At 51.9% G+C, this 22,715-nt stretch overlaps 1 protein-coding gene across 2 annotated transcripts in view; it reads right to left on the minus strand.

The window, feature by feature from the left end:
- Positions 1-5,128: 5,128 nt before the first annotated feature.
- NOS1 (nitric oxide synthase 1) overlaps positions 5,129-22,715 on the minus strand; it is a gene marked incomplete at its 3' end in the record, with an annotated part of 69,113 nt that continues 51,526 nt past the window's right edge. Inside the window, exons 21-28 of one of the 2 annotated variants that reach the window (XM_084648803.1) lie at positions 22,041-22,210; positions 20,896-21,106; positions 19,802-19,889; positions 19,190-19,311; positions 18,228-18,376; positions 17,287-17,481; positions 15,811-15,929; positions 5,129-15,029 (exon numbers count right to left, since the gene is read on the minus strand). In XM_084648803.1, the coding sequence (XP_084504929.1) occupies positions 15,014-15,029; positions 15,811-15,929; positions 17,287-17,481; positions 18,228-18,376; positions 19,190-19,311; positions 19,802-19,889; positions 20,896-21,106; positions 22,041-22,210 (1,070 nt within the window). Of the gene's footprint in view, positions 15,030-15,806; positions 15,930-17,286; positions 17,482-18,227; positions 18,377-19,189; positions 19,312-19,801; positions 19,890-20,895; positions 21,107-22,040; positions 22,211-22,715 lie in introns of those variants that run through there. The other variant, XM_084648804.1, reaches the window with a different exon arrangement.

A 22,715-nucleotide genomic window follows, 5' to 3' on the forward strand; every position in this document is an offset into this window, starting at 1 on the left:
CAGAACTGCCAACTGGGCCGTTAAAAGTCCGGTCAGATGCATCCGATGAAGTGAGCTGTAACTCACGAAAGCTTATGCTTAAATAAAGTTGTTAGTCTCTAAGGTGCCACAAGTCCCCCTTTTCATTTTGCGAATACAGACTAACACGGCTGCTACTCTGAAACCTGTCTCTTGCAAGAGACTGCCCAGTGTGCACCAGCAGGAGGCTCCCCCGCTAACAGCTGAAATCCCTGACAGCTGTGTTGTGGGGGGCCCGGAAGACATCTGGGCGGCTGGTGGAGAGGTGTGGCCAGTAGGGTGGCTGGCGGAGAGGCGTGGCAAGTGGCCAGCAGGGTGCCTGGTGCAGAGGTGTGGCAGGTGGCCAGCAGGGAGGCTGGCAGAGGGGGCCAGAGCAGAGCCCCGCAGAGAGGCAAGGCTATGGGCTGTTGGGGCGACGAGCGAGTGCCCGAGCAGCAAAGCGTGTAAGGGGCCTCCTTACCCACCCCCTTCCACGCAGGGTGGGAAGTGAACTCTGCAGATGAACCTCTGAACTCTGGGGCTGCGCTGGCCAAGGACAGCAACTGTGAGTGGGGTGCGGAGAAGGGACAGGCACGTTAAAGGGACTTTTGGGTTGCTGGACTTAAGACCCTGAGGGGAAATGGACACTGCCCAACTTACTTGGGAGTGGGTCTTTTGCTCCTGGTTTGTGTTTATGAACTCTAGTTGTGGTGTTTTCCCAAATTAATGCTGAATTACTTCCCTCCTTTTATTAAAAGTTTTTGCTACACTCAGACTGCGCTAGTGAGAGGGGAAGTATGGCCTCTTAGAGGCGCCCAGGGGGTGGTGTGTAATTGTCCCAGGTCACTGGGTGGGGGCTCGAGCCGGTTTTGTGTTGTATTGATGAAGCGGAACCCCTAGATACTGAACCCAGCCCTTGTTGCTGCTGGCTTCACCTGGCAGAAGGGTTACACATCAAAGGGTGGTCACCATCAAACCCCTTTCTTTGACCCCGTTTGACTCCTTCCCAGCCCAGTAATACCTGAGCTCAGGGAACGTGCCCTGGAACCCCAGTAAACCACCCTGGGAGGGGAATATTGGGAATGGCTGAATGTAGTTACTTTGGCCCAGGGATCTCTCAGTGCCTCTGCCCTACAGCCCTGACACCTGATTCCCATTAACATGCAACTGCTAAAAAGCTTTATTTTTTTCCTGGGCTGTATGATCTCCAACTCGACCCTGAAGACTACAGCCCGTGAATCCACTGCCTGGGCCCTGTCTCAGGCCTGTTTTTCTGGGTGGGCCAATTGTATGAAAATGTGGCCCAGTTTTTGGAAGACCCAGCATTTCTCTTACTGCTGTTCTACCTTTCTCAGGGTGGGCTGGAGCTGCTTCAGGCTGTGGCTTCACTGATGATCACTGACCCCGTAACCGGACCTGCCCTTATGATCCTGTTCTCTCCCCACCTCCATTCATTCTTCCCAGGGTTTTATGGACAAGTCCCACTCTGCCAGCTGAGCTGCCGCTTGGAGGAATGCACCCTTCAAGAGGAGCCCTCAAGAGCTGCTCTAGGAACTGTCCATTCCCCACTTCCTCCCCATGGTGTCATACACTACTGTACCCCTAGCTCAGGGCGCCTTTCCATGGCCCCCTTTCTGCACCTAACTCACTCATCCGTCATGAGCTTCCGTGGGCATTCGGTACCTTCATAACAGCCCAACTCTCAGCTGCGTAGGCACTTTGCCCCAGTCCTGGCTCTGTCAGGAGGAGGCCTCTAGCATTTCCCCCTGAAAGGATGCAGGAGAGATGAAGGGCCCACAATTCCACCCCCCTTTGGATTGGCTACAGTTTCTCAAGTTCCCAGGACCCACTGTCTGCCTCTCCTTGCTCAGGGTGTTGAGGGGGGCCATTTGACAGCAAGGCTGCAGCTGCACCCATCCCCTCATTGCTGCCCTACCTTGAGTTTTTAACTTGTTCTTTATCACCATTCTGCTCTTGCTCGGTTTCCCCTCTGGGGAGCTGCTGCTGCTGCGCTCACTGCTCTGACGGGGCTGCTTTCCTCTCCTGGGTGCTGTTCTTCAGACTCCTTCTCCTCTCTGTACTCCTCTCTGTAGCCTGAACAGTCTCTGCCTCGGCTGATAATGCTCCAACTCTACGGGCTAGCAGCTGATAGCGGCAGGATTCCTGGGTTCTCTTCCCAGCTTTACCAGTGATGCACTGGGCTAAATTCCCCACCCTCTGAGCCCCACTTTGTAAATAATGAGAGAGAAAACACAACTCACTTCAGTGTCTTCCAAACAGATTTTATATGACCAATTCAGAGCCAATGATCTTCTCCTCTTCTCAGTCCTCAAGAAACTAAAGTGTTGTGACTCCATCTGAAACAGGAGGTGCCGAAGTGCCACCAGTGCCTGAGGCCTCAGGGATGGCAGAGAATTGATTAAGCAGGATAGGTCCAGATGGTCCTAACAGGTGATCCCTGGTCCATGCTTCAGAGGAATGTGAAAGAACCCCCAGGGTCCCTGCCAATCTGCCTTTGGGCAAAATTCTTTCCCAACCCCAAACCTGGTGATCAGTGTGACCCTCAACATGGGCCAAACCTCTAGGAATAGAGCATTTGCTGTACTGTCTCAGAGCACTGGTCCTTTTCATCCAGTGTTCTGTGTGGCCCAAACCTGATGGTTCAGAGGAAGGTGAAAAAACACCTATAATGCAGCTGGGAGGCAAAATTTCTTCCTGTCCGCTACAGTTGGCCGGCTGAAGCCCTGAAGCATAAGGTTGATTATACAAATTATCACACTCACGCTGTCTCTCTCTCTCTCTCATGTATAGGCTGAAGACTTTCATGCACTGTGAGGCCTGTAAATTTTCACTATTATATCACAAATGTTACACTACTCCAGGACATTGTCAGAGTGCCCCCACCCCGACACTCCAGCCAGCCTCCAGTGGCAGGTGTGAGAGGGAAAGCAATGGGAAGGGGGAGCCGCCCCCTTGTGACACCCAGTGATGTCATTGCCAGTTCGACACCACTTTTCAACTGCCAATGAGGCTGCTGTGTTTCAACCGCTTTCGCCTTCTAAGAGGAGGTATTTGGGACTAGTCATCTACCCAGCTCCCATCAGAACTGAGCCCTTCTCCTTCTCATTTACCCCAAGGCCAAAATTTTCAAAATAGATTGCTCAAAGCTGAACAGCTAAGTCCATATGTAGGCACCTGAAAGAGTGGCTTGGTTCCAAGAATTGCTGACGTCTCATTGACTTCAGTGGGAGTTGTGCGTGCCCATCCGCTCTGGAATCAGGCCAAAGTTACTTAAGTGCTTAAATATGAATGAGTGTCATAACAGGGCAGTTTGTCCAGCCACAGCGCAAAGGGCCGGCTAGGCACACGTAGGTCACTTTTTTACTTCTTACAGTTTGGCCCCTTGATCTTTTCCTTGTTTCAGTCTTTTTAACGTTAGTGCCCTTAGTTACTCCCCACCTTATATTTTCTTTCCTGATGCCCCATTTCAATCAAGAGAGACGTGCTTTTTGCCAGACCAAAATCCTGGATCTCAAGCCCCTGGAATTTAGCAGAGGTTTTGAATCCGAACCTGGATCTGAATTTACTCACCAGCTCCCATCTGTATAATGAGCTGAAAGAAAGTCACAAGGCCAAACATCCCTTGCCCTTTGGGTATTTCAAATCCAAATCAGAAATTTGCTGGATGGCCCCCATCTCTGGTATCGACTCATCATGCATGCGATAGATCAAGGAGCTTAGGAAGTCTCTCTCTTGCTCTCTCTTTCACCCACACACACCTAGATTTCGTCCACTTTTTTATTTTGACTGTAATGCAAACAGGCATAGGTATTTCTGAAGAATGGATCCCACTGTCCACTATCCCCTTCTTAGCACCTTCAGAAGACTCACTGCACGTACCCACTAGGAGGTGATGTGCTTTGCTGCCAGGCCCTGTCCCCTGTGCTATTAGCATCTCTGGGTCCATTAGCGATGGACCTGAGACCAAACCTCATAGCTCAACACCCCAATCTTTGGGGAAAGGGTAGAAATCCAGCCTGGGATCAGAGTTCTGTGCCCCAGGCCCATCTCCAATAGCGACCGGTTCCAGTGACTGGGAAAGCCCTGGTGGAGCTGGGGAAGCAGCGTCTCTTGTGGGGTAACAGCGCTGACCGGCCTTTGGGTTATTGGCCAGACTGTTCAAGCCTCTGCCGGGACTGAAGGGCAGGGTCTGGTCCAGACAGAACATCCTGGAGAGATGCGGTTATGGGAATTGTGACACCCCATTAATGAGCCCCGCCCCCTCTAAATTGTTGACCATTGAGATCTCTGCATCAGAGCCCACAACCAGTGCCAATCCCCCTTGGGGCTGGTTCTGCCCTTTTTATCCTAGTTCTTTAGGTTTCTTTGAAGCTTCCCCATGATTAGCAGGCAGCCCTTTGTGGTGTGAGACTCCCACTAGCAAACACACTGCCCTGGGGATATGGGCACTGGCTCTGGATTTTTCTGGCCTGAAAGGCTCCATGGGTAACTTAATTGTTTTGGAGATCAAGTCCTGAGTTGCAAAATTTGGATCTAGATTCTGATCTTGAACTGAATGTCCCCGAAGTACAGGCATGTTAGGATCTGGGCTTCAGGCGTGTGTGTGTGTGTGTTTAAAAGCAGTTGTATCTAAGTAAAGGCAATATATATCAGCAGACAGTACAGTATGCATGGGCAACATTACACCTACACAGTGATTCTATCCATCTCACCTGCCCCCAGCCACCATTCTTCATGCCAGACAAGCATTCCAGTTCTCTCTGGCATTCACTGCACTATGATTGTGCAGCTCCAACAATGGATGGTGTCCAACAGACAGAGTAGGCCTCTCACCCTGTTCAGCTTAGATGTTTTTCCAGTGTAAGTACCCCGCAGAGGTCTCACACTGCAAACGGGGTTATGATGTAATGCTCAGAAACCAAGCAGCCCTGCAAGAAAGTGAGCATCTGTCACAGAGAAATACAAGAGATCTCACGGTGTTCTTTTTTACATCACCAGTATTTTCTACTATTGTTAGTCAGTGGAGGGACAGTGGGATGTGGTGAGGTAGACAGGGCATTTCCAGTGTCAAGAGAACAAGAAAAAACAACTAACAAGACAGTCCACCGGATTTCGTCCACTTTTTTATTTTGACTGTAATGCAAACAGGCATAGGTATTTTATTCCATAAAATCAAAAGATTGGAACTATACAGAGAGGTGCATGCTTTAGAACAGTGTGGATACCTTGCAAACAGAGCAGGAGTCAGTCCATGAGAGAGGTGCTGGAGTACATTGTATGAATGGCAGAGATTTTAGCAGCATTGAGAGCTCAGAGGTAGGGGAAACCATGTTTCTGACTGCTTAAAGCACTGATATGATCAAATACAACACCTGCCCACCCTCACTCCCGCTCCCAACCCCCACCCTCCTTCCTCAGAAAGAAACCTACATTTGAATCACATTTAATGCTACAAAATGTACCAATCTGTCCACCCACCTCAGGAAACACAAAGTGAGAGTCAAGCTGATGCTCCAGTCTTAACTCATGGCGTCGTTTAAAAAATAAACGGAAGGCACAATGATACGAGGGGAAGGCGAAGGGTCACTAGGCTGAGAGAATTTGGAAAAGATGGAGTTCCAGCTAACACGGGAAAACCCAGGACAGTTAGAGGATTCAGGAAACCTCTAGAATGTAGAGGTTTCGCCAAACCTTTGTCACATTTCACAAATGTCTCCATTTCACTTTTGCGCCTTTGCTCTTCATGAGACAAGTCATTTAAAAACCTGAGATTTTCAAATCTGCCTAAGGGAATTGGATACCCAGTTCCTTTTAAAATCAATTGGAATAGAGCACCCAAAATCCTTTGGGAGCTAGGAGAATTTCAGCCTGTGTTTCTAACTAGATGGGAGCCAGTGCCATTCAACCAGTCCTGCTTGAAAGGCACTCTTGCCCTGCTTCCGGGGAACCACATACAGCCCAGAACTCAGACTTTGCCAGAAACAAGGAGAACTCAATCTTCACCATTCTTCAGTTCTTTTCAAAATATAAGAAACCAGGATTTCTGAGGGGCTTCCCAAACGGGCCAAAGCTATTTCTTCCAGGTCAGGAGTTGACCCAAACTTGGGAGTTCCTGACATTTGTCTATTTTACAACACTGTAACCAGAATTGATGTTTGCCCTGCATTTTCTTGGCTTTCAAACGGTCACTTCAAGGCTGCATATCAGCAAACCTCATTTAAGGAAGGGTCTGAAATGCATTCCTACATCAGAAGCATCAGAGTGAATTTTGTTAATACTCCATTCTATACCCCACACAGACATGAATAGCTGCTTTGGAGTCATGCAGGCTTGTTAGTTAAAGGTGGATTTAGATACAGTTTTTTAAAAGTTGTATTTTTCCTGAAGCTGGTAGATGTTTTTTCAAATTTTGATTTTTTTCAAGGATTTTTTTGGACAAAAGATTGAATTTTAACTAACCCCCTCCCCCCAACTCTTGAAGACATTTTTACAATCTCCCTCTCCCGCCCTGCTATATGTTTTTTGACTGGATAAAGTGCTGGTCAAAACTCGGTCTAATTTTAAAATGTCAATGAAAAATTTCAACAAAAATGTCCCCATTTTTTGGTTTTGCATTGTTCAACCAGCTGCAGTTGTTTTTGAAATGAATGGATTCTGCTATGAACTCAGCACTCTTTAGCGGAGTCGAACACAGCCTTGGATGGGTCAATCAGTTCACCCTGGAATCGACGGGAGCAGTTCACACACATGCAAAATGTCTGGAACCTCATTAGTAAAGCTAAAGCTGCTTGTTGGTTGGCACTTGTGGAAACACAAACTTTTACATTTTTTGAACACACGACTTAAAAACCCCCAATTCTTTCAGACTCAGGGTAAACTCCAGAGCAGATGGGGCAGGGGTTGCTGCATTTATTGTCTGTTTTGCTACATTTTCAAGTAGAGCTAGTTGAAAATTTTCTGTCAGAGCTCGTTTTTTGGTTGGAGAATTGATTTTTTGACTAAACTTTGTGTGTGGGGGGGGGAGTCTCAAAGTGCCCACTTTCCATGGAAATTTTTGATTTTTCATCAAAAAACCAATGCCTCAAACCCCAAAGATTTCAGTTTTCAGGATTTGCATTTCCACCCGCCCACTTCCTGGATCCCAACAGGACCCAAGAAAATCCACATTTTCCATGGAAACCCAGTCCCACCCCCACATATAGACCATTTTCCAACTAGCTCTATTCAGTGGTGATTCAGAGCAAGCTGCTGCAAAGAACTAACCTGTGGGATCCCTTAAACCAGCGGGGGACCCATACACAGCTGGGTTTACTGCCTCTGAGTCGTGCCCACACAATCTGACCCACACTTTGTGACACAAATGAGAAAGAAAGGTACCTTCTTGTGTGATCAGCAACTCACTGTGAGCAGCTCTCACCAGCAGAGAGTTTATAAACGACTGTGTTTGAAATGAGCTTTGCAGCTTCTCGTCATTGGCCCTTATAGGCAACAGTACCCGCACGAGGCATTTTAGAGTCCAGGCCGTGTCCATCCTGTTGTAATACTGTCTAAGCAGGGAGAAGAGAGGCATGTGCTGTGATGTGTAAATAGTTCACATGCCATCCTCATAGCTTTAGCAAAACCCAGAAAACTCTGACCCCACTAGAGCCCATTTCAGTCCTGGAATGAAGCGCTTTAAATCCACGATCTCATTAGCTTTTTCCATCACCCCTGAAGTTTTAGTAAATAAAGGTAGTTGTATGGGAGAAGCCAGAGCTGAAATCCCACAGCCTGGGATAGATTTGGAACAAGATTATTAGGGAATAATGCATTGGGGGTGAGTGCAGCTTGGTGCATGCAAAGTTATAATCACTGTCCAGTTTTGGGCCCCACACTACAAGAAGGATGTGGAAAAATTGGAAAGAGTCCGGCGGAGGGCAGCAAAAATGATTAGGGGTCTGGAGCACATGACTTATGAGGAAAGGCTGAGGGAACTGGGATTGTTTAGTCTGCAGAAGAGAAAAATGAGTGGGGATTTGATAGCTGCTTTCAACTACCTGAAAGGGGTTCCAAAGCGGATGGATCTAGACTGTTCTCAGTGGTGGCAGATGACAGCACAAGGAGTAATGGTCTCAAGCTGCAGTGGGGGAGGTCTAGGTTGGATATTAGGAAACACTATTTCACTAGGAGGGTGGTGAAGCACTGGAATGCGTTACCTAGGGAGGTGGTAGAATCTCCCTCCTTAGATATTTTTAAGGTCTGGCTTGACAAAGCCCTGGCCGGGATGATTTAGTTGGGGATTGGTCCTGCTTTGAGCAGGAGGTTGGACTAGATGACCTCCTGAGGTCCCTTCAGACCCTGATATTCTATGACTGTAACCTCTCCTGCCCTCAGGCTCAATGCTGAGGCGTGATGATCGCCCCGTCTCCCAACGAAGCCCATGGAAGTTGGGGGTCCTTAGTACCTCACGAGAATCTGCCATCTCAACGCAGGTGATAAACAGTGCTGACTGGGGATGGGCTTTTATAAGCACTCAGCGTGGCCTTAACTCTGCTCACACCGATGCCAGTGCTGAAACTCCCCGCAGAAGCAAATGAGGGCCATGCTGAGCGCCACCCATCTCTGTCTGTTCTGAGAAGGGCCATGATCCTCAAGGGAACTATGCGAGTAATTAAGAAATTATAATAATAATGCCAAACCTAGCAACAGATCTCACTCTAGCAATAGCCACACCTGTGTAGCCTGACGGGAGCAGCACCATTAGCCTAGAGCATAAAGTTTTCCCTCTCAGAATATCAGCAGCCCCTGGAGAAGATCCTCCATTGGGGTAAATCAGAGCAACTCCATGGACTTCAGTGGTCCTAGACAGATTTACAGCAGCTTAGCATCTGGCCTGGTGTATTTGGCTTAGCTCACGGACGCCTCAACAAGGACACCCCCTCTACCCCCATCAGTAATAACTAGGCCTCCGTGCACCGTATGTGTTTTATGGAGATTGCGCCCAGTGTGTACACACTCCTGCTTCTAAGGAGTTGGTCCTGCAAACTCTTCCTAGTCACATCGCGCTCGGGTAAATGATCTCAGAACGGGGCTCAGAACAGAGGCCAACTTCCGCTGCCATTTAGGCGGGTATACATTGACTGCCATTGATTCCTGTGGGAAGTGCCCGATCGATCTGAGAGCAGAATTTGGCTCTTTAAGGTGAAGTTCCTTGCTCCCTGCATCCCTCAGTCTCTCCTTGGGCTGGAATCATCGCTGGAGAGAGCCATCTAGAAGGGGAGCAAGTCCCCAGAGCATTAGCATCCTCCTAGCTTTAGGTTCTTCATGCCCCACTGCCATCTCCAGAACCTACCTTTCCTGAAGTGCTACTGCCCCCCTTTTGCATGGCTGAGCAAGGGCTGGATGCTGGGAAGGCCTCTCCAGTGGGAGGTGCAGGCACAGGCTAGGGGTGTGAATTGATAAGGGAGGGGAAGAATAGGGAAATGGGCAATTGACAGAGGTCAATTACTAATCAATATTGAGTATAGATTAGGGGTAAAATATAGCAGGGAGAGGCTTCTTGTGCTGCAGCCTGTCCTCAGCTCTGTTTCTGCTTTCTTTGGGGGCAGAAAGTGATTTTGTTATTTGCTCCCCTCCCCTAGGGTGCTGTACATTTGTAATATAAAGACTGGCCAGTATGTTGCCCCCTGTCTAAACTTCCAGGCAGCTGCTGTGGGGAGGCAAAGTCTTGGGGACAGTTGCTGTGGAGCTGAGGATTAGCCGGCTCATCAGTCTAAGGTAAAGAGTGGAGCTGGTCAGGAAAAATGGGGAGCATTTTTTTCATGCACACTTGGCAAATTCAAACAGTCTTGACCAGATTTAGTAAGGAACCACCTGGCTGTTAACCCTTTGGAGTAAGAAGTGAGCTGAGGCCCTGTGAAGCATTTTGGTGGTGGTGATGGCAGTCTTTGCCATTCATGGGAATTGCCCGACCGGATCAGCCCACTGGTCCATCATGACCACTCTCCTATTGCTACAGGAGCTGTTTGGAGCGGCTCAGCCGATTGGAGCGTTGGAACTAGCCAGGGGGGACTGGACTGAATGGACAGAGAGCAGGCAAAGCCATCAATTGCACAAGATACATTCAATCCATCACCTGGCTATCTCCATTCTCCACCACCCATGTGCTACGTATATATTATACATACACACCCATTTCACCCAGCTGAACTGTGTCCAGGTGGCAGATGAAAGGTCTGTGTTTGTGGAATGACAGAGGAGATTAGCAGGATCATGTCCCCTTTTCTGGGGGAGGAAATTAAGCATATGAAACCCTTGCAGGTGAGGAGAGCAAACTGGCTACTAAAGTAAATGGAACTTGCTCAGTTAAAAAGAAAGCCAGCCCGGTATGTTAAAAGTCAACTATCCCAGCGAGGCAGGGCAAGCAGGTGACAGCTTCTGGAGCCCTTGAATTCAACTCACTCACTTGTCCCTTCCCCCATCCCTGTTCTGTCTCTTGGATGCACCAGGTGAGCAGGCTGGATGTAACACAGCTTTTAGCTCTCTAAGGCTGGGATTTTCAAAGAGAACTAAAGGAGGACTTTCAGAGTAGCAGCCGTGTTAGTCTGTATTCGCAAAAAGAAAAGGAGTACTAAAGGGCCTAATCACATCAGCCACACTATCAGAGGCTTGTTCACCTGCACATCTACCAATGTGATATATGCCATCATGTGCCAGCAATGCCCCTCTGCCATGTACATTGGTCAAACTGGAGAGTCTCTATGCAAAAGAATAAATAGACACAAATCAGACGTCAAGAATTATAACATTCAAAAACCAGTCGGAGAACACTTCAATCTCTCTGGTCTCTCGATTACAGACCTAAAAGTTGCAATCCTTCAACAACAAAACTTCAAAAACAGACTCCAACGAGAGACTGCTGAATTGGAATTAATTTGCAAACTGGATACAATTAACTTAGGCTTGAATAAAGACTGGGAGTGGATGGGTCATTACACAAAATAAAACTATTTCCCCTTGTTTATTTTCCCTCCTACTGTTCTTGTCAACTGCTGGAAATGGCCCACCTTGATTATCATTACAAAAGGTTTTCTCTCACCCCCACCCCCCGCACTCCTGCTGGTAATAGCTCATCTTAAATGATCACTCTCCTTACAGTATGTATGATAACACCCATTTTTTCATGTTCTGTGTGTATATAAATCTCCTCACTGTATTTTCCACTGAATGCATCCGATGAAGTGAGCTGTAGCACATGAAAGCTTATGCCCAAATAAATTGGTTAGTCTCTAAGCTGCCACAAGTCCTCCTGTTCTTTTTGCGGATACAGACGAACACGGCTGCTACTCTGAAAAGAGACCTAAGGAACTCAGGTGCTCAACTCACAGTTAATTTCAACAGGCTTTGGGGGCCTAACTCCTCTAGGCACCTGGGGACATTCCAGCCTCTAGCAATGGGAGAGGCTGAATCTGGATGCCATGCCTCCTCCCTTGCTGCGCTTTTTCGTGTGGCTCATAGGTATTTTGGGCAGGAGGAAGAAGAGACACAACCCATCCTGCCAAAGCCAGCCTCTTAGTCAGATACAGACAGGGAGCTTTGGTACCCGCAAAGCTAATTCCAGAGCGGGGCTGTCACAGGGGCACAGGACTGAATGGGAAAATGAACAGCAGCAATGAACATGAAGGACACAGGTGGAAAGAGGAAGGGGTAAAGGACATTTCTTTGGGCATTCCTTTGCTTCCAGGCGGCATTGATATTTCCAGGAAAGATGGGCCTGGGGCAAAGTTTGGATCCAAATTCAAACTCTCCCCATGGTTTGGGGGAGGTGGGGTGTTGAAGGGAGAAGCAGAGTTTTGCTCTGGCACCTTACAGGAAGGTCAGCCATAGAATTCTGAGCTGGATCCGGATCCAAACTTCCCCAGTGTGTGGGATGGTGTGTGTGTGGGGAAGGGTGGAGTAAGGGCTCTCTCATCTCTTCCCCCACCCCCAGGGACTGGATCCCTACACAGATTTGTGAGGCACAATCTCTAGCAAAGGCATCCTTCTGCCCTTAATGCGCTCCTCCCATCAGCTTCCAGGGGACCAGGACACGCAGCTGGAAGGGTCGCTGTCTGCCTGAGCTCTCGGCCCCACGAAAAAACTCCCTGAAACTGGTTAGAGCTCTAGGCCCCAGTTACACAACAGCCACCAGGGTTTGTAATCAGCACATGGTACTGATGGCTCCAGCTGTGGTTTATGCCTGCACACCACCTGGTTAGTAACCGCGGCAGCTGCCCCCTGCCAGGGACCTAGGCTGGTGCACCTTTGGGGTTTGCAGTATGGGCAGGAGCCCCTATTCTCCCTAGTCGGGCTGGTCTCTTTCACCCCATCACTCTGTGCAGTGGGACAGCCCAGAATCCATTTCTCCATGCGCGGCGCTGTGCGCATGGCCCCTGGGCCCGGCAGTCCTTGCAGAGGCACTGGGGGGCAAACACTGTGAGGCAGCAGGGCGGGTGCAGACATACAGTCCTTGCTGCAAATTGAACCATGTCACTGTAACCACGCTACAGCCGTGATTTTGTAACCGAACAGGGGCTTAGCCAGGGATCTTTATTCATCCTCACAGGGCAACACATTGGGCCACCCTCACAGAACAGCATGCATGCAAATTACCACAAGGTGGCAGCATTTGTGCATGTCCCTATTTAAGGTCCGGCAGGCTCGTTGAGCAATACGCTCCGAAGAGATGGATTGGGGCAGCAAAAAGCCTGGAGCCGAGCTTTCCCGAAGCTCTGGGGCCTCTGGGCCCAGGGTTTTGGGTCAGATCCATCTGTGGTGGGCAGGGAGGGTAAAGACCAGGGACGTTGCTGTGGCAGTAGGCAGCACACACGAGCGCCTCCCAACCTTGGAGGGTCTAGGCAGCAAAACCAAAGCAACCACGTGGTCACTGCACAGCGTGAGACCAGTGAACGCGAGCTGAAGTCAAGCAACCCAGCTGCCAAGTCGCACTTAGGCCGGGGGAGACTTCAGACCTGGCTGGACTCACTTTGTTAGAAGCTTGGCTCAGGGGGAGTCAGTGGCAGATCCTGGTCTCTGAAAACAACCCCTCGGTGACAGCGGTTGCGGGGACCTTCTCCCTTTGCCGCGCCCAAGTCCTGACCCCTCGCTGGTAATTCCCTATGCTGGCGGCAGGAGGGGGTCCAGTGCCTACCTGAAGGCACCAGTTTGCTCTTGCTGCCTGCAGTCGAGCCACAGTAGATGGCTATGTACAGTGCAGGTGGGGGAAGGGACGAGGGCTCCCAACACCCCCAAAGAACCTGGCAACTAGAGAAAGCCCCTCCCCCTGAGAGAGAGAGAGAGAGAGAGAGAGAGCGCGCGCAAGCATGTGCCGGTGTGTGTGTGGGGGGGCGCAGAGTTTCTACCTGGAAAAGGGGAGCGACCGCGGGGCTGCCAGCACGGTAGCCGTCCCTGTAAGAGTCTCTCGCGGGGCTGGATTTGTGCAGCGGATCTGAGCAGTCAGCACCGCAGAGCCTGGCGTTAGACAGCACCGGTGCCTCTCTCCTTGGGCTTGCTCCCCCGCTCTCCTGAGAGCTCCCGGCCCAGAGGCCTCATGCAGTTTGAACGGTGGCACCGAGTGTGCAGCAGGCAGAGTGGGCAGGGAGAGGATTTGGGAGGTTTTGCAGCGCGGAGGCACCTGTTGCAGCCAGCCTGGCACCACGAGAGCTTTGCAGCTCCTTGGGGGGGCTGCTGCTGAGAAAGGACATCTCACAAGATCGCGCTAGGACAGACTTGCCATGCTTTGAGTATTCAAGGCAACTGTTACTCATTGAAGGGGGCGTTCTGCGGGGTCAGAAACGCCCGTAGCAGACCCTATAGAGTGGCTACTTGCTGGCTTCCGAGCAACCTTTTTATAAGCAGGTGTCGCTTGGACCTGGGCAGAGATGGCTTCAGAGCTACTCCGACTCCCAGCCGTGTCACCTTACATGTTCTCTGGCCTTGCTGGAGAGGACTCACGTGCCCACTGCCAGGGCCCTGTTAATCCAGGGAAGCGACAGGACGCAACCCACACCTGATTCACAATCTTTCCTCCAGGGATCTCAGCTAACCTGTAGCCCTCTCGTGCCGGCTGGCCACGTTTACCCTCAACTCCCAGCGGAGGCTGGGAAGGTTCGGATGCAGAGTGGGCAGTACATCCCATACTTCCCCGGGACCAGAGAGCACGCATGGGCTGCCCCGTTGCAGAAACACCAGCCTGCATATATTGTGCTTGCACACTGCCCGCGAAGACTTTTGCACCAGCAGGATCAGCACAGGACACAGAGGCAAGAGAGGACTGAGCCAAGAGGGGGTGGGGTATGGGACTGACAATACAAACAGCACAGAGCTCACTTAGGTGAATTGTTACCCATTGAACACAGACGAGCCCCACCCCTCAAACAGAACAAAGCTCTGGGGCCTCCATCACCAGCAAGAAAGGGGGCGGTACTTCTTTTCCATCCAACTTCCACATGGGCCAGGCCCGGAGAGGCCAAAGCAAAGCGAGGAAGATGCAGCCATTCAGCCAAGTTCCACGTCGAGGTGGGGAAAGGGGTCTCTCCAGTCCTCACTACCTGATCCGGAACGGCCAGCTCCCTGCCCTCCAGCCCCATCCCCCCAGATACCAACGAATGCAGATGATCACGAAGGTGGTGATTTCATGCAGCCGCAAAACACCCTCGTTGGACCGAGAGAAGAAGAAACGTAGTTTCGTAAGAGCCACTGCGGGTTATAAAGCCATCGCACTTCAGCGGGGGACTCCGAGGAGGGAAATAAGGAGTGAAAAGAAACCGCCACAGGACAACAGAGAGAGAAAGGAAAGGGAAACCATCATCATTGGGACACGACGACAGGACGAGAGACAGAGCACTTTCCGTGGGCAGGCCCCGCAGAAAAGGAGCTGCCGTGTCCGTGTAAATACAAAACCCAGCGCCCTCCAGCTGGAGGGGGGCAGCTGCCGCTGCAGCTGGTTTGGCATCCCATCTGGGGCAAGGGGTTCTGGTTATGAGCAGAAAACCCTGCAAGGGAAAGAGGAGAATGACTAGCTACCAATACTCCCTTCCACGCTTAGCCCAGCAGTCCCCCTTACTGGCACGGGACAGTTAGCCTTTAAATGCCATGAGCACATCTGGCCACCAGCCAGTTGAGCTTCAGCATGGAGCCAGTAAAGCCACCTTGGATCCCAATGAGTATTCTGCCATTTGGTTTCAGTGTGAACGGGATCGGGCCTTCAGTTAGCTCCCTTGGCTGGGGAACTGGCCGTCTGGCTCCCCGGGTAGCCGGCAAGTTTGCCCCCCTACCAGGTGTGCAGCCCAGGCATTGGAGAGCTGTGGCTCCCAGGGAGCCTGACAGCTGGCTGGTCTGGTGTCCATTGACGAAATGGACACATTCCCACAGAACAAGTCAATTCCGTCCAATTGGCGCGTTCCCACTGAACTTTATTCCACCGGGAAATTTTCAACCAGCTCCAGCTGTGCCTGCCCACTCACGCGCTCTAGCTTGTCTGTTGTGCCAGGGGCTCGTGGAATGGCAAAGGCTGTGTTCGCGGATACAATGGGTCAGATTCACCTGGCCAGTTCCTTCTGGAATGGATTTAGCCCACTGAGTTGATCGTTCTCTAAAAGAAACTGTACTGCAGCTTTGTCTGATTCGACCTTTCAGATCAGGGGCCTGTTCCTGTCTCTGCTATTCCTGGCTTCATACATGCAAATAAATAAAAGGATCCTTCCGAGTTTTATTCCACCACCCACGCGCGACTAAGAAACAATAGCGCAGGTTAAAATAAGCACGTCAACTCACTCATCCGTGTCCTTTTTGCTTTCCTCAATGAACGCAATTGACTCAGATCTAAGGCGGTTAGTCACTTCATATGTACGCAAGGTGACTCCAAAAATATCCTCGTGGTATCGGTTGTCATCCTGAAACCAAGGACAACAGAGGCATGGCACCGGGAGAAGGGTGTGGTCACAATTTCTTATGGTATTTCTGTAGCACCTAGAGATGCTAGCTGAGGTGGGACCCCATTGTGGTAGGTGCTGTGCAAACACAGTGTGGGACAGTCCCTGCCCCGAAGAGCTTACATGCTAAATAGGCAAGAAAGGAAAAGCCTACAAGGGGAAACTGAGGCACAGAGCGGGGAAAGTGGCTTCTCCAAGATCACCCAGTAGGTCAGGGACAGAGCCATGATAGAATCCAGGTCTCCTGGCACTCTGTCCAGTGTCCACTACCCTGCGCTGCCTCTCTAAATGGCTACTTGTCCACATGCCTTAAGGTTAAAAGAGAGAGAAAGAGGGAGAAAGCCCAGGGGAATTGGAGACTGCACTACAGCCTCACAGGAACATTGCCATAGCGAACAGACGGCAATGCATGCGTACCAGTGCCCTGCACTGGATGGAATCAGAACCGCCTAACTGTATGTCATAGGCCCTATATTGCTAACAACTAGAGAAGCTTTCCTGTTAGCTCAAGTGGCATAGGCCTGTGCTTATGCAGCAGTAGGATCTGCATGGCCGTATTGTACAATATGTGACAACCATGAAGGTGCTAGGTGGCCACAGATTTGTTTTATTCGCTTATTACAGCGAGGACGCTGTAACCAATTTTTAGATAGGTAAATAACACGCACGGGGGGTAAAGGCTATTAGCCGGCTGGACATTGCCGACTGTTCCAGAGACGTCTCCTGGGTAGGGCCAGCATTGCAAACGGACCCGGAACTGCAGCTTGTCCTGGCATTTCGCTGGCACCAGAGCTGCACCAGAGCTAGGCCAGCAGTGGGTGAAGTGCTAGTGTGGACAAGGCTAACGGGGTTAATCTGCAGAAGCCGAGCTCCCCAAGAAGCTGTCCCCCAACGGACAAGAATTCTTCCAGGAACCAGGCCTTTGCACAGACTTGCTCCCTCAGACACACTCCCTGTGCTGGACCGAGGCCGGCTGGTAACAGCAAGAACCATTCTGCCGATTTACAGATTTGAGGCAAGTCCCGGGCCCCTATGGTCTGCTGCAGGGGCCTGGTCCTCTAATAGCTCACCCATCACCCAGCTCCTTTGGCAAGCGAGGGGCCCTGGAGGGTCGGCAGAACAGGACTGAGCTACCTGGTCAGAAAGCCTGGGCCCACGAGGTCAGGTCAAGAGGCTGGAAGGGGTGGTGCCTACTGACCACTCCCAGAGCTCATGGCCGCAATTATCCCTTCATCCGTGACCGTTCAAGAGGAAGCCCTGACGCCCTTGGCCCAAGCTTTCGCTGAACCCTGCGGCAGGCTGGGGAGGGGCTACTCACCCTCAGCTTGCTAATGAAAGCACCGGCCTGCTCCACGGACAGCTTCCCCTGCTGCTTCACGATGCGCTGAATGGCCTTGAAGACATCCCCGGCCATGGTGACGTCCCCGCACACGTAGATGTGGCCTCCCTGCTCCTTCAGCGCTTTGTACACCGACTGAGCCAGCTGCTCCTGCAGCACGTCCTGCACGTATTTCTGGGGGAGACAGGAACGGACGTTGCACAGCACCTGTCACCCACAGCTCCCAAAGGGCCAGCCCAGCTTTACACGTCACTTCACCCCTCCACCCATCGGCGCAGGGCAGCCATCTCTGGGGTGGAACACAGCAGCCATTTAACAACGCATGGCAATGCTGCACAACTGTTTGGGAAGAGAACTGAAGACAATCAGGGCCCGCATGTTCGAAGGTGCTAAGCGCCAGAAACTCCAGCTGAAGTCAGTGGAACTCCCCAGCTGCACAGCACCCCTGAGAAGCAGGCTCCCGGTGTGACTGTACCTATAGGGGGAAGCAGAGACACAGCGGGACTCAGCCAAGGCCCTGGGGTCAGTACTCGGCTAGGGGAAAGCGCCAGAGGATTGTTAATGTCCACAAGTGGCTTTAGGTCTCGTGGACATTAACAAGATGGAGAGGGCTGGTTAACGAGTCCGAGGGCTATCGTGCTGAAATTGCCTTGGCTGCTTCCTGTAAGCAGGGAACACCCTGGGGATTCTTAAATGGGAGATTCATTGGCCCACATAGCTGTGAAAAGCTCGGGCCAAGCTCACGTCTTCAAACTAGTGCAGGCAAATCCCTCCAGGTGCGTGCACGAGAGGTCCGAAGACATTTCCCCTACGTGGCTGGGAGAATCCACAGCCCTGGGGATGCCGGAGCTCCGCTCACCATCTGCGTTAGACTGGTCACGGCGACTCAGGGCTGGATGTAGGTGGCGTAGCAGGGTTACCTTTGGTTTGTCTGGTTCCCGGGAGTAGGCTGTGTACAGCTCTTTGAAGATGCCTTTGTTTTTGGCTAGGAGGGTCTCCTCTTTGTAAATGTGGTCGATCTTGGACTGTCGGCACCCAAAGACCAAAATCATCGGACAGGGCTTCAGTGCTGGAGCAGAGACAGGTGGAATAGCCGTGAGTCAGGAAACCATCCCCCGCACCCCGGTTCCCAAGCCTGGGTTCGCGCACACCCTCCTGCACGGAGCGGAGACAGGCTGTGCTTGGATTCCCTCTTTGCCGGCTGCCAGCCATTCTGTGCACTCTGAGGGAGGCTATTTTGGATACATAGCTCTGTTCCCTGGGACAGCAGATGGCAGAGGGGGAAGGGTAGAGGGTAGAGGAGATACTTGGAGAGATTGTGTAACCCCTCAGAGCCGTGCGCATGGATCCAGGCTCCCAAGTAACTAGCGCTGGGTGAAACAGGTCAGGGTTTTTGGGTGGGAAATTTAAAAAAAAACAAAACACTTTTTTTTGTTTTTGCAATAAAATATTATTTTTAACCCATTTTGTAATTTTTCATTGAAAAACCAGGAAAAATGGAATGAAGTGTAATCTAAAGAAAATAATTCATGACATTTTTCATTAAAAAAAAAAAAAAAAAAAAGGCCAGTGGAACAATGTCAGACCAGCTCTAGGACAGGTCATCTCACGGTCAGCGAAACAGAGCCACGGCTACACGTACGCACCATCTGCCACTCAGCTGGACGCCTCGAGTGCTGAACACACAAGGGCCCACCCCTGGAGCTAACAGAGCGAGTCTATTAGCTGCAAGTAATAGGCTCCGGTCCCCACCGGGACCAGCCACTGGAGGGCGACACGGTCACATGCCCGCAGCAGGGGCATTGCCCTCGGCTTCGCTCAGGATGCTGTGGAGGCCTTCGCTCGCCCCCTACTTACCAGAGGCTGAAGCCCCCAGACCCACCTTTGTGCTCGATTTCAAAGAGCCGCTGCTGCCAAAAGCTCCGGAAGGGGGCGATTCCCGTACCTGGGCCAATCAGGATGCAGGGAACCTGGGGATCTTGTGGCATATGGAACCCAGGAGCTCTGGACAGACAAGTTGTCAAGTTAGTGATGCCCCTAATGGGACAAGGCCCAGGCTGGGTCACTGAAATCCTTGCGGGGGTAGAACCGTAGCGCAGACATGCGAGCGCAGACGTTTGAGTGGGGAAGGTGGGGGCAGAAAGTGGCGTTCGAAGCAGAGCGCGTGGTAACAGTCCCCACCTGCAGTCCCCACCGCGCTCTCTTCTGTGCCCCCGGCTGTTCAGGGGCATCGGGTACCACGCCCCGCCCCATGGTCTGTACGGTGCTGTTGCAGACTGCTCTACGGAACAGGGCCTCAGCCCCTACCCCGTTCAGGGTGAGGAAGCAGTTCATTTGTAGAAATCCCTGTTAGTGCTGTGAGTGCACATGGCGGGCTACAGACAGGGATTCGGGGGCTCTCTGCTGTGAATAGCCGACAGATCAGTCAGTCTTGGAATGGTCTACACCCTCCCTGGCTCTCGGGGACTCCACATGCAGTGAACATGCCACTCACCCTCTTACAAAACAAGGCACAACTTCATCAGCCTGTATCCGGTTGAACCAAGAGGAACAGACCCCGTGGTGTATCGGTCCTTCCCCATCTAGGAGAGGAAAGGAGGAGAGGGTTTGTACCTGCCCCAGTACTGCTGAATGGATCGCTGCAGAATGCCCTGGCCATTTACCTCTCTGCCCAAACCTCCCCCAATCCTCACTGCGACGTCAGCCAACCTGTGACTCAGGGTCAGAATGGCCAGGCACTGGGTGGTCCCTGGGACCAATTCTGCTTTTCAGGGCGGGCTGGACCACTGCAGCACTCAGCACAGGCTGGCTTCTCCCAGGCAAACATCAGGGAGGTGCCGTTGGCTGGAGCAGGGCAGTTTGTGAATTTGCTGTGACCCTAAGATACTCCCTCTGCTGAGGGCCAAATGGGATCTTTCAGAGCTGTCTCCAGATGAGTGAGTGCTTGCAAAGAAACCTTGGCCACAGGCTCCTGCTGGAGGTTTATCAAGCAGGTACCCCCTCCCCAACTAGGGTTCCTCCCACACGCCTTGAGAAGATGGCAATAGGCTTCTGTGCCACACCGATATTCTCCTGACAACACAAGCAGGCTGCGGGGCTGCGTGGAAGATGAACTTTCTGTAAGCTGTCCAGAGGTGGGAAGCAGGAGAGACACATGCCTGCTTGAGGGGGCCTGGCTGATCCACCCGGGGGCCAATCTGGAGTCTCTTCTCCCCACCTCCACTGCTGTGAGGCAGCCAAGACAAGCGCATGCAGCCTGTGTGCTGCGAAGTACAGAGCGGCCTGGAAGAGCTGGAAAGCCGCCGGTTTCTGCTGCTGCGTCTGGCTGCCACAGCCCCCAAGCCCCACCCCGAGGGAGCCCCACGTGAGCAGGCAGCAAGGTTTTAACAAGGGATTCCCCCGTCCCCAAACACTCACACGTGCCCCCATGTGTTAATGGCCATCACCCACAACGCAAGTGGAGATGAGGGCCCCCATCTCAACGCTGCCTGGGGCCTGCGTGTCCACCTCGCCCAGCGCTATGGGACGGCTCTAGCCAGTCGCCACCATGCAAACCATGAGCCCCTTGCAGCGCTGCTGGCATGGTACCTCTAGTCCGGTAGGAGAGCACGGCCACGGTGAGGTGCACCTCGTCCGGGGACATGTCGGGGGAGGAGCTGATAGAGTAATAGCGAGGCTGCAGCACGGGCAGCTGGGTGAGCAGCAGGGTGGAGGGCATCTGCACGGACGGGAACTCCTCCAGCACCTCCACCACGGTGGGGTTCTTGGACCATTTCCACTCCTCGTATTCCTGCAAGCCCTGAAGCGCGGGAGGGAAAGGACGGGTGAGCGCCGGTTCTAAGCCAGACACACTGCACCACGCGGGCCCCACGGCAGGGTGGAGCCGACGAAAGAGAGCTCTGGCTGGGGATGCCAGGACGGGTGGCTGCGACTGCCTCTCACAGGGCTCCAGGACACCCAGGGCTCTAGCCCTGATTGCCACCCATCCTAGGGTCTGCTCCTCAGGGCTCAAACGTTCCTGATGGAGCCTTCAGTGGATTCCGAGCTTCTCCCATTATAAGTCGCACGTGCTGCACAATCACAAGGGATCCCAGGCTGAGAGACTCTCCTACACAGACACAGCAGTAGTGGTGCCAGACACCCATGCTGATTTCAGAGGAAGGAGGGTCTAGAGATCAAGACAGGGAGTCAGGAGCTGTACGCTCAATCCCCAGCTCCACCACAGACTCCCTGTGTGATCTTGGGCACGTCACTTAATTTGAGAGCCCTCCTCCATAAGACAAGGAGCTGCGAGGTTAAATTCACTGAGCATAAAACACGCTGAGGGGGCTACATCAGTGCAAAGACGTTGACCCATTAAACTGTCTCAGTAGCCCTGGGTAAGGAGCCAGTGCGGGGGGAACCACATTGGTCAGGGTGAAAGAATGTATCTTGGGGACATGTAATTTCCACAGGTTGCATTTCGGTATGAACCGCTCCAGGATCTGAGAAGGCAAGTCACTGACAGCAGTTTACATAGACAAGCTGCTTTCTTCATCCTGATTCATCCTAAGACATTCAGGAGGCAGATAGAGAGGTGGAGTGTTCACCGAGAGGGAGCGGTTTCTCTCTCTTTCTCTCTTTTATGGGGAGGGAGCTCTCTCTGGTTACCACTGTCTAAGGTTAAGCAGAAGCATGGGGCAAGTAAACCTCCTACATTAGGAAGAGGCTGCCAACCAGACCTATGGATTTACCTTGCTAAGGACCTGCAGACGTTTCTTCTCCTTGTCGCTGGTGGCCAGTAAGGCAAATTGCTGCAGCAGCAGCGGGGTGGGAGGCGTGGTGATGTCCAGGTAGCACTTAAATGCCTGGAAGATGGTGCAGGGTGGGATGCGGTTCTCATCCGTCCAGTTACTGATGACACCTGACGGGAGAGAAGCCAGTACAATGCTGTGATCAGCTGAGCCTGCCAGCCCACCCTGGGCAAGCCAATGAAGGCTCAGACTCCAGTGGGAGACAATGAATGAGGAAGGGCTAGAAAGAAGAGTCTGGCATGATCTCCTGGAGCTCGCTATGACCTCACCTTGTACAATTACCACACTAACGATACAAGACTGGGAGAACCAGATGCTGTATCACTTTGGGGAGAGAGCACTGGCCATCCGCTTAGCGCAGAGCAATGGAGCATTAGGCCCATAGAATGTCCAGTATGGAAGAGCCCGGCCAATCAACACCCTTCAACTCTACTTTCCATGGACCAGTTGTTCAGGTCTTGCATCCTGAAGAGGTTTCAGCTGGCCAGAGGGAACAGAAAACCCTCCCGTACAGCCCTGCTCTTCCATGACATGGCTGCTCTGAGCATCCCACAGCCCCAGAGCGCAGCTCAGCTGTGGATCTGGGCACCCTCTCTCATGACGGGGAAGCTAAAA

Source organism: Lepidochelys olivacea (genome assembly GCF_965140295.1).
Source record: "Lepidochelys olivacea isolate rLepOli2 genome assembly, chromosome: 15".
Lineage (NCBI taxonomy): Eukaryota > Metazoa > Chordata > Testudines > Cheloniidae > Lepidochelys > Lepidochelys olivacea.